The 11,617-nt window shown below is 37.7% G+C and overlaps 1 protein-coding gene across 1 annotated transcript in view; it reads right to left on the bottom strand.

Annotated features, from left to right (window-relative positions):
• The window catches only part of LOC122093916 (tRNA dimethylallyltransferase 2), a 15,199-nt gene that overhangs the window by 2,955 nt on the left and 627 nt on the right, over positions 1–11,617 (bottom strand). The window contains exons 2-5 of the mRNA XM_042664468.1: positions 10,373–10,534; positions 1,129–1,201; positions 933–1,051; positions 187–261 (exon numbers count right to left, since the gene is read on the bottom strand). Coding sequence (XP_042520402.1) covers positions 187–261; positions 933–1,051; positions 1,129–1,201; positions 10,373–10,534 — 429 coding nt within the window. The remainder of the gene's footprint in view (positions 1–186; positions 262–932; positions 1,052–1,128; positions 1,202–10,372; positions 10,535–11,617) is intronic.

Raw genomic sequence — 11,617 nt, 5'->3', positions numbered from 1 at the left:
GAGACAACCTTACACCACACTTTACATGACAAAATAAAATAGAAATCCAACAAATACTTCATTTTAATACTTTAAACAAGTTCACAACAAATTTAAATTTTCTAGATGAAAGAACAAAATCCCTGACAAGCAGTTCGACGACGACATATGTAATGACAATGACTCTAATCAATAGGAAGCACAAACCTCTGCAGCCTTTCCTTGAAACAGTTTGCTAGGGAGAACACTGCGGTGAGCATACAAATTAAGATAATGATTTACCTGCAAGGGATACGAACCAATTTTAATACAACTAACCTCATACTTTATTTAAGTAGTGAACACAATTCCTTTTACCATGTAATCAGGCACAGTTCTTTCACAACACTCACTGAAAAAAATCCAACATGCCATGTGCTAGTAAAGCACATCCTACCAGCTACAAAATGCATGCTCCTGAAATGCCATTGTAGGAAAAAAGCATAAAGGAAATTGATTCTTAACCATCGTAAGTGTATAACCACCTACAGATTTCGATTCCCAGTACTCCTTTTTATTTAACGCTATAAACATCAGTATTTCACCAATTAAACAGTAGACAACAAATATCAAGAAAAGATAGGATATTACAAGTTATTTTCTGACTGTACCAATCCCTTGCATAGAGATCTCCTAAATGGAGATGTGTCAAGTGTTTGATACCACACAAGGTATGCCATGTGTTTGTCATCAGCAAAAAGAAGAATAGCTTCCAAGTTCCAACTATAATAGAGAAAATATGGGTTAAATTTAGATAATTGTATGATATCATTTAGTAGATACAGACTTATCAGAAGAACTAATCAGGTTATTGAAAATAAAAAGATAATTATCACCCAAAAGAAAAAGATAATAAGATATTATATAATGAATTTATGCCCCGGGGCGGGGGGAGGGGAGGAGTTGACCCTTACTTTCCTATGGTCATTTGGATGAATCCTGTTCGCGGAATCTGGATCAAGCTCTTTAAGACGGTCAAAATTACTCAAATTATCACCAGCCAAGTCAACTTCGTGGTCTAGTGGCTTCTCTCCTGCAAAATATAGCCCATATTAAAACAGAGAATTGCAAGTAAATCATTGAACAGGAGCAGAAACAACTTTTATTTACCAGAGATATCATTCAAACAGTATTCATCCAAACCTTCCGTCAAATCATCTATAAGGAATGGACTTAAAAGAGCCTGAGAGCAGAAGAAAGATAGTCAAACAATAATGTTTTGACCTGTAAAGGCAAAAGATATAGGACTCCATACACCCAACTATAATCCAAGGTTGTCAGAATTAACAAGTCAGAACAGCAAACAACAAGCACAATTGACCATGCATGGATGGGCCATTAACAAGCACACGCCCTTCCCCCTTCAACAAGATGGCAAATTCTAGGCACAAACCAAGTAAAAATTGCAATGGTATTACAGAGAATAAGGCTAAGGCCAATCTCAAACGCAGCTAATCTGGCTGCATTTCTATAAAGACCTCAGAACTTCTAAGCAGAGGCCTAAATCAAATTCTCAATGATCTATCAGAGTTTTTTTTTTTTTGTCCAAAACAACAAATTTATTAGAGAAAATCAGCAAAAGTACAAGACCAACCAATAAGGGAAGAATCTATCAGAGAAAATGAAAGGATGCTTTAATAAGCTCTTCGCCAGAGGAATGAAAGCGGCATCTCTAATCTTGCAGGCCATAAATCTCAAGGGCTACATGGTTTTAACCTGGGCTTGAACAAACATTGTTGAAGAACAATTAGAAGTTATTCAATGGAAGTTATGGCGATATATATCTAGCTCCAAAAACAATGCAACCTTCGAGACTCTTATCCCAGGAGGAGAGGAAAAAGAGCCTAAGGACTGCCTGCCAAGTAGCCTAATTGTAGCACCCATAAATTGCCTACAGGGGGTTGCCGCAGCAGCTAAGAACTGATTAGGAATGGACATATTTGTGACTCAAGCGAGCCTTCTAAAGTGGATAACAAAACCAAGACAGTTCTGACACAAACAAAACGATTGATTGAAGAACTCTTTGAGGAAATAAATAATGGTGACCAATCAATGAAGATAAATCACAAAAGTGGGCTTATTTAAAAGGAAATAAACCTTGGGTTGATTTCTATAGATCTTGAGCCTTTGGTTCAATCGGTTCTCATTGTAACAAGCCGCCAAATTGGCCATAAAATAAGGGTAGCCAAGTAGGAGTTAGGTATATGGGATTTAATTATTAGGAGTCAGATTTCGAGAATCCACATAATATATATAGGGATTTTCTTATTGACCCCCTATGGTGTCAAATAATTTGTAAACTTACTTTTTTCCCTTCTAGTATGGTACACATTTTTTTTCTAATATGAGGATAATAGTGTCCTTTCACATGTATATTCGGAAAAATTGCATGACAATGACTCTTTTTGGTAATGACTTAATGTCTAATGATATGTCACTTTCAAATTATTTTGGAAACCCTTTTATACTAATATCATAAATAACTTTTAAGACAAGGGACAATTCTAGTCACTGTGAGTTGAGCATCTCATTCATGTTCCGTCACTGCCTGGTTACGTTACCAATGTTTGGGGAATCCCTAAACATTGGTTAGGGATACCTCTGGGGGCGTCAGGGAATCTATCCAGAATGACCGATTCTTTTCTTTTTGGAGCGGGAAGCAAGATGATTTAAAATGGGCTAAACCCAAGACCAAGGGCGTGGGATCTGGAGTCTGAGGGGAGGTGCGCACAAGAGAATACAGTGGCCTGAGAGGCATTCATCTTGCTAATATCGAGAATGGCCTTTGCTATCCGCCTTGGCTTTCATCTTCGATCGGGGGGCTAGAAGGTATCAAGTTCTAAATACACCTATAAATGTGACATTCAGACACTCCCATATATATCATAGTTGTCACATGGATGCGTGACACCAACGAGGCACCAAGGCTTCACCTAAGCGATGCCTTGATAACTATGATATATATATAGCCATCCAAGCACAAAAGTTTAGGAGATAAAGCTTTCAGTTTTCTAAAAAATTTCTGTTATTGAATCAGTGCTGTGGATTTAGTAGTGTGCTTGGAGAGTTCCAAGTGGGGTTTAGATGGATTCCTAGCCTAATTACCTCTTCTGTCTATTTTATGTTTCAATATTAAAGGTCCTTTCTCTGCAAATTCTATAATCCCGACAGAACCACTATAATTGCCCCAAATTTTGGAATCTTAGAATAGATCTCTCCTGTGTTATTCTCTAAGCTTGCTTAAATATTAAAGTTAGGCTCTATTTAACTTGTCTAACTAGAGGTCCTAGGTTCAAATCTTGTCAGCAGTAAGTAAGAGGGTTTTATTAGATTTTTATTTTCTTCTTTTTTAAGTTCTTTCCTTTTTATTTTCTTTTAAATTGTTGTGGACCCCACCCCTATTAGAGGGGAAGGGAGATCCGTGGGGGAGAGAGAGAAAAAAAAAAGCGAAAAGCGAAAAGCGAAAAGAAGAGGTTCGTAAGATAGAAGGAGAGGGAGAAAAAGAAAGGAAAAAGAGATTTGTAGGAGAAAAGGAGAGAGGAAAAGAAGGGAAAATAAGAGGAAAAGAGAAAGACGTGAGAGAGAATAGATAGAGATAGAAGGGAAAAGAGAGACGTGAGAGAGGAGAGATAGAGAAAGAAGGGAAAAGAGGGAGAGAGTTATGACCGAGAGAGAATAGGAGAAAGGGGAGTGTGAGCTATAAAAGAAGAGGAAGAGAGAGAAGAGAAGAGGAGGATCGTGAGAAAGAAAGAAAGAAAGTGAGAGAAAGGGGATCATGGAAGGGGAAAATTGTGCCTACTTCACTACTTTATCCTGCTCACTTCAGGTAAGGATCCTCCCTCTTATTCTTAGTTCCTTGAATAGGCTTGTTATCACTGATTCCAAATAGTTGCTAGTTTCTTCTTTTGGGACCCAATAATGTAAACTAGGCTAGGTGGACTAACCAAGCCTCAACTGCAGGATTTTGAATCAAAGAACAACCAATAAAAAGGGCATAACAGTAGTGCAGATTAAATCTGAATAAAACCAGATCTGGAACTCAAGTCTGCCGAGTCCAGAAATCAGGGATTCTGAGATCAGGATATAGCTAGCTGGATAGGGTAGCTAGGAAACAGAACTAAGTCCAAATATCACTCAACAAACATAATCAGTCTTCAGATAATCAGCAACATGCAAACCCAACTAATTGATCTCTGTTTCTGGTCTGAAATCAGAACCGATAGCACTACAGGACAAGAAAGTGGAGATTTCTTGTATCTCATCAACCACAGGTCAGAATGGCCTGATATTTGGATCGAAGGAGGCTCTTAATGGGTGAATGGATCGATCAAAATTACAACTCAAACCAAGGGCTGGAAGTACTTCAGGTCACAGAGAACCGATTGTGAAAACTAAGGAAATTCTGGACAGAATTAGACTTTTAAATACCTGGTCTGTAGAGCAGTGTTAGAGCCTTTAGACAACCTTGAAGAAGAAGAAACACTTGAAGCATATCCTCCTGGGCTTCCCACCGCAAGGAGTCGAATGGATCACACACCAGTCCCTTATACCCAGCAGAAGCATAACAGCGACAGCAGCAAGCAAGTTTTCAATTTATCAAATCGTGGGCTACTAATGAGAGCCCTCCTTTATTTATAATAGTGATGGGGGGTGGGGGATGTTACAATACTAGAAGCTAACTCTAGTTTCCAAAAACTGAAATAGGAAACTAAATAAAAAGCAAATCCTCTAATTACTAATTCTAGAAATAGAAACTAGGAAATAAAAAGTACTAAAATTAGAAACTAACTTGGTACTGAAATTAGAAACTAATTAGGTACTGAAATTTGAAACTAAATAACCCCATCTATGCCCAAACCGTGGGCCTAAAGACTAGGCCTAGTCGACCCATACTAGCCACGGTCGACCCCTCCCTTCTTCCTCCTTGAATAGGTCTTCAATGCTGCATCAGCCAAATAAAACATGATTTTATTCATTAATGATCTAGTTGGGCTTGTCACCCTCAACAATATTGTTATGGTTTTAGGGTTCTTTTTGGTCCCTGATTCCAAATAGTTTCTAGTTTCTTCTCTTGGACCCAAATAAATCTGATTTTAGTCATTCATGATCCAATTTTGATAGGTTCTTATCATGGGACCCAAATCTTGAGCGGAATAGTAATTAATATAAGGTATTACTAATTTCAAATCAGGAACTCCTGGACACTTGAGACTCAGAGGGAAGATAACACTTTTACAAACAGAGGTAAGTGGACAGCGGGTGGTATAGTTGACATATGTTTGCATTAGATGACTATAATGGTCTGTTAAATGTTGTACATTATGACTCATGTTATAATCACTTATATGTAGAGATTGAGTTATATTCATATGTGATTTGTATTACGTGGTACATATTAAATTATGCTGAAAGGGATTTTGAGTAAACGTGGATGAGGTTTTAAGTATTCTTTGTAAAAACTTGATTGATGTTTTTTTATTTTGACTAAAATGTGATTTCGTGAGAATGTAAACTTGTGAAAGTGTGTGAGGGCAAGTCGACTGCTTCCTACTAGACCATTGAGGGGTGTTCCGTTGAGCCATAGGACTTATATCCACTATGCCTAGTGGTGTATATTTAGTCACAGTGTGGTGACATCTGTGTGATTATGTGATTTGTGGGGCCGAGTTTCCCTCTCATATCTTGGGAATGGTAACAGCTCATTTACCCCCAATGCCAACTAAGTGTGAAAATGGGACTTTTTTGTTGAAAATGGTTGTACTTTAATATAAATATAATTTTGAAAAGTAAAAGCAACCCTTTAATCATTATCATTTAATATATTTATTCATTATGGGCATTGGGGGAAATGAGCTGCTACCATTCCGGGATATGAGAAGGAAACTCGGCTCCCACAAATCACACAATCGCACAGATGTCACCACATTGTGACTAAATATACACCACTATGCACAGCGCTCAATGGAGCACCCTTCTCTAGTCCGGTACGGAGCAGTCCACTAGCCCTCACACACTTTCACAAGTTCACATTTTCACGAAATCACATTTTAGTCACAATGAAATTACACCAATCAAATTTTTACAAATAATACTTAAAAAAACACGATGTTTACTCAAAATCCCTTTCAGCATAATTTAATATGTACCACGTAACACAAGCCACATATGAATATAATTCAATCTCTACATATAAGTGATTATAACATCAATCATAGGGTTACAACATTCAGCAAGCCATTATAGTAATCTCATGCAAACATAAGTCAAACATACCACACGCTATGGTTTACACTTCTACAATCCATTTACCTTCGTTTGCAAAAGTGTTATCTCCCCTTTGAGTCCAAAGCGTCCACGAGGTCCCGATTTGAAATTAGTAATACCTTATATTAATTACTATCCCGCCGAAGAATTAGGTCCCATAATAGGTTTCTAGTAAAGAACCCATACAAAGATCTTAAATTGATTTGGGTCCTATATTGATTCCCAAGAAAAATATTTGATTAGTTTAATTTGGGTCCCATATTGGGTCCAAAAAAGAACCCTAAAAAACCCCTAACATTATTGTTGAGGGTGACAAGTCCAACTGGATCATGAATGAATAAAATCAGGTTTTGTTTGGGTCCCAAAAGAAGAAACCAACAACGATTTGGAATCAGGGCCCAAAAAGAACCCTAAAACCCTAAGACTATTGTTGAGGGTGACAAGTCCAACTAGATCATTAATGAATAAAATCATGTTTTATTTGGGTCTCATATTGGGTCCCAAAAGAAGAAACTCAACTATTTGGAATCATGGATAACAAGCCTATTCAAGAAACTAAGAATAAGAGGAAGGATCCTTAACCCAAAGTGAGCAAAATAAAACAGTGAAGTAGGCATAATTTTCCCCTTTCACGATCCCCTTTCTCTCCCTTTCTTTCTTTCTTTCTTTCTTTCATTCTTTCTCACGATCCTCCTCTTCTCTCTCTTCCTCTTCTTTTATAGCTCACACTCCCCTTTCTCCTATTCTCTCTCGGTCATAGCTCTCTCCCTCTTTTCCCTTCTTTCTCTATCTCTCTTCTCTCACGCCTCTTTCTTTTCCCTTCTATTTCGATCTATTCTCTCTCACGTCTTTCTCTTTTCCTCTTATTTTCCCTTCTTTTCCTCTCTCCTTTTCTCCTACGAATCTCTCTTTTCCCTTCTTTTTCTCCCTCTCCTTCTATCTTACGAACCTCTCCTTTTCCCTCTTTTTTTCTCTCCTTCTCCCACGGATCTCCCTTCCCCCCTCCCACGATTTGTCTAATAGGGGTGGGGTCCACAGCAATTTAAAAGAAAATAAAAAGGAAAGAACAGAAAAGAAAAGAAAAGAAAAAATCTAATAAAACCCCCTTACTTACTACTAACAAGATTGAACATAGGACCTCTAGTTAGACAAGGTACTAACCACTAAATTAACTCATTAAGTCATTAAATAGAGCCTAACTTTAATATTTAAGCAAGCTTAGAGTATAACACAAGAGAGATATCTATTCTAAGGTTCCAAAATTTGGGAGCATTGCAACCACAGTTTTACTCAATTTTTTATTTAAATATTCTTCAGGTATCTTTCTGGTTTCTGATCTGTTTTGGTTCAAATATGGAATATATGTTTCTGATATCCTATCCTAAAGTTCTGTTGCTGCTTCTTAAGAATTTTGATCAATATTTCTGTTCTAGGCTTCTGGCTCAGCTATTATTATTCCTAGTAGCAATAGAACTTCTCCATAACCCCATATTCTGTAATCAGAATTTTGTCAAATTCTGCAACCCTATTCCTTATTAGATTAGACTACTCGACCAAGTTATTGGACTGTTCTGAGTTCGCATGTTTGAGAAATAATTTTCCTCCATATTCTGGTCAATATTCTCTGTTCTGTGATCCTGTCAGTTCTGGTCTATTGTTGGATTCTTCTGGCTCGAAATTAGTTGACATTACCTGTAAAAATTGACATAGAAAAGGCATTATTAGGGTTGGCCACTGGATGGTTGGGAGGGCTAGAGAGTTAGCTTGACCCTAATATGGGAAATGACTTATCCAACACTCTCTCAACAGGGAAGTAGCTCGAGTTCTACCCTGGGATATAACTTCTCCCACCCAAGCCTGAACCACAGCCAGACTTAGGTGGGGTGGGGTCAGAGAAAACAGATGTAAAGTGCTACTGAAAAGCCCTTTATAAAAATCGCATCTTTAGGACTTTGATTTATGCTATCTGCAATAAAATATATTGTGAACTGTAAATTCTCAGCATTTCTCATATGAATTTTTCTGGAATAGGAATAAGATCAGCCCAGCCTAATTCATTATTTCATTAGGGTACACACTTGAAATAGATGCTATTTTTCGAAGCACTTGATTGATACAAGCAAATCTAAGATGAAAATTGAAACCATATAACAGAGAAGAATAGTCTAATAGATGATAGTTAAAACTAACCTAGGAGGACAAAACTTTAACTGGACAAATGTAAAACCAAACCAAAAACAGATTTATCAAAAGAGGAACAAAGAACCACTCCAAGATTCAGATACGGTAGCCTAGATTTGCTCCCATTAGTTTAGTGTCCATCTTCGTTAACCAGGGACCAAATTGTAATTTTATTTATGGGGTTATTTAACCTTAACTTTTGTTCACTATTTTTAGCTTATTTGTGGGGTCTGTTGGAAGTGTTGTTAACTTCAGTTTAGTAGTTAAAAAAGTCCTTTTTATTAGTTGTGTGGACCCATAATCATTTCTCCTTTGAATGTTATTTCTCCTTATCTCTGGAAAAGAGTCCTCTCCTCCTGGTGGCCTGCTAGAAGACGTCCTCTCCCGCTCTCCAAAGAATGAATATGGGTTTGTATGACTTTCGCCGGTAACTCTAATTGCGATATTGCTAGGAAGCTTGTTTTTGGTGCCACTATCAGTCACATTTGGATGGAGCATAATCACGTAGATGGACTTCCAACTCCAAATCTTTTGATTCGATTTGGAATGCCATCTATTTTGATGTTACCTCGAAGCTAGCTGTTTCTTCTTCTAGGTTTTGCTCGATGCGTGATTCACCAAGGAAAAAACCCATTTTTTTGTCCTGGGTTTCCCTTCCACTCTCCCCCCCCCTCCCCTATTTAGGGGGTTCTTTTTTCTCTCTCTTTGTTATTCCCCTCTTGAGGGTTGTATATTCCCCCTTCCCCTTTCTTTCGTAATGCATTTATTATTCACCCAAAAAAATAGTTGTGCAAGCCCAACTTATAAAGAAGATCTAGGCTTCCAAAATCTTATTAGTATTTAGCAGTCCAAAGTCATCTATTTCTATTTTTGAGTTTATAAATATGTAGGCACCCCCTTTTCTAAGATGGGATCAAATGGATCAGTTTTGATTCTTTTGAAGAGAGTGGTAACCGCTCTGCTACTACTTTCTCTTCTCCCCTCCTATTTTATCTCTTTCTTATTTCGACAGTAAACAAGATTCTCTTTCTTCTCTCTTACGGTAAATATCTATTATCGACTTCGGATTGACGACTGGTCTTGATTGGAGCCAATGTACAGGCACAACAAAGGCCATGGATCTTTCCTCGCTTGCTTCAAAAAGAAGCAAGGAACTCACCCTTTGACAAGCCCTTCAATTGCAGGGAATTGACACTGATCTATAACGACGTGTTTTTCCCTCTCATTGACCAGTCTTCTCTCTCCCCTCAACTACACAACCATCAACCTTACCGTTGCACCGAGGTCTCAATGGAAAGGTTGCTCCATTGTGACCTAGTGGTAGCGGGTTCAAGTCGGAAAACAGCCTCTCTGCAAAGCTGGGGTAAGCTAGTGTACATTATGACCCTCCCCAAACCCCGCAATAGCGGGAACCTCGTGCACTAGGTACACCCCTCTTTCTATAGTTGAAAATTTCTCTCGTCCCACAATCGCTAACCTCCTATTTTTTTCTCATCCCTATGAACTATCAACACCTTTCTCCCTTCCCCTTTTATTTTCTCCATCAATTCCATATATTTCATTTCCTTTCTTAATTTTAAATCCGAAATATTATCTTAAAATTCTATTATTATCTTCCATTTAATCTGGCTGTTAGATCTAGCATCAGATCTGGCCATATCAACCATTAGATTATAATTTTTTCCCATCCCATCAAGTATGCCCACCATCTGCAGATTGATCAAATTGATCTGCATCAGAGGAACTCCATAATTTATGCTTATAAATTTCTGTACTCAGTTTCAATCGGACAGATATAGAAAAAGGAAATGGAGCCTGCGGAAACCTCCTTTTTTAACAGGATAGAGTGTACATGTGAGTCCAGATTAAATTTAATTTCAGTGAAATAATAGAACCAACAATACAATACCTGGATATAGTAATTTGTTCCCCCAACAATGACTGGCAGTTGATTGCGCAATAAAACATTATTGATGATCTGAAAATCCACTAAAACAGGTGATAAAACACATGCAAAAATAAAAGCATATTCTTTCCATTTAAATAAGAGAACAAATTCTGAAGGAATGATTCAGTTGGGCGCTGGAAGGGATCTCTTTGATTTGAGAATTTTCCTATTTACTTTCCTTTTTGGTTTAGAAATTAGTTTGATAGTATTTTAATTTAGATTTGATTTTTATTTAGTTGCTATATAGGTTAGTTTCTATTTTCAAGTAGTTGCCATTAATTGTCTGATTTTTCCTTTATATTGGACATGTAATCGATGGAGTTTTTAGAGATTTTTTTTTTAAAGAATAGAAATTTGAAAGTATTTTTGGTTTTGAACCATGGCCGCCGATTCCCTCTATCTCCCTCCTTCTTTCTTTGATATTCTTCTTTCTTCCTCTCTATTATTCTGATTTTTTTCTCTTCTCATCTTCTTCTTTTCCCTGTTTTCTTTTTCCTTTTTTTCAATCTTCTTCTTGCTGATATCTTTCACAGCCCCTGTTCTGGGCGACAGAGTACAGCTCAAGGAATCAACCGTACCTCCCTGGATACAAGTGTTTTCACCTCCAAACTTTGGGGCTAGGATCACCTTCCTAAGGCGACCAAACCGCAGAGTTCCTGCGACCAGATTCAGTCCCTGTTGTGAGTTTCAAGACCAAGTTCAGGTCTGGTTCCCTATTACCGCCAGATCTGAGTTGCAGGGACAATACAGCTCTTCTTACTTCTTGTTTGAACTGTTTGTTTGTCGGAGTCAAGAGACCTTAAGGCTGGCAACCTTCGTTTCGAATTTCAGGTCAAACCAAGCCCTATCGAAGGAGTCCTACCGATCGGAAGTTTTTTTTTCTGTCCGCTGGTTTCTGGTTCTCACGACAAGAAGAAGAAGAAGAACAGGTTTCTTTTTTTATTTTAAAAGAATTTTCCCTGTTATTACAATTAAGCCCTTGTTCCCCAAAGTTATATTCCATTACCCCTTTTCTCTTTGGTAAAATTCAGAATAAGCCTTTGTATTAAAGTTTTTAGTTATAGAACTACCCCAGCTGCCATATAATTATTTCTAAGACCCTACTGATTTCTGAAAATTACAAGAATACCCTTCAACCTTTAAATTGAGATATTTTATCATTCTTGTGGGCCCTAAGCGATCCGATTCCCTCGGATCCGCATCAAG

The sequence above is a fragment of the Macadamia integrifolia genome, chromosome 11 (assembly GCF_013358625.1).
Source record: "Macadamia integrifolia cultivar HAES 741 chromosome 11, SCU_Mint_v3, whole genome shotgun sequence".
NCBI lineage: Eukaryota > Viridiplantae > Streptophyta > Magnoliopsida > Proteales > Proteaceae > Macadamia > Macadamia integrifolia.
This window is presented reverse-complemented; position numbering and strand designations above follow the sequence as displayed.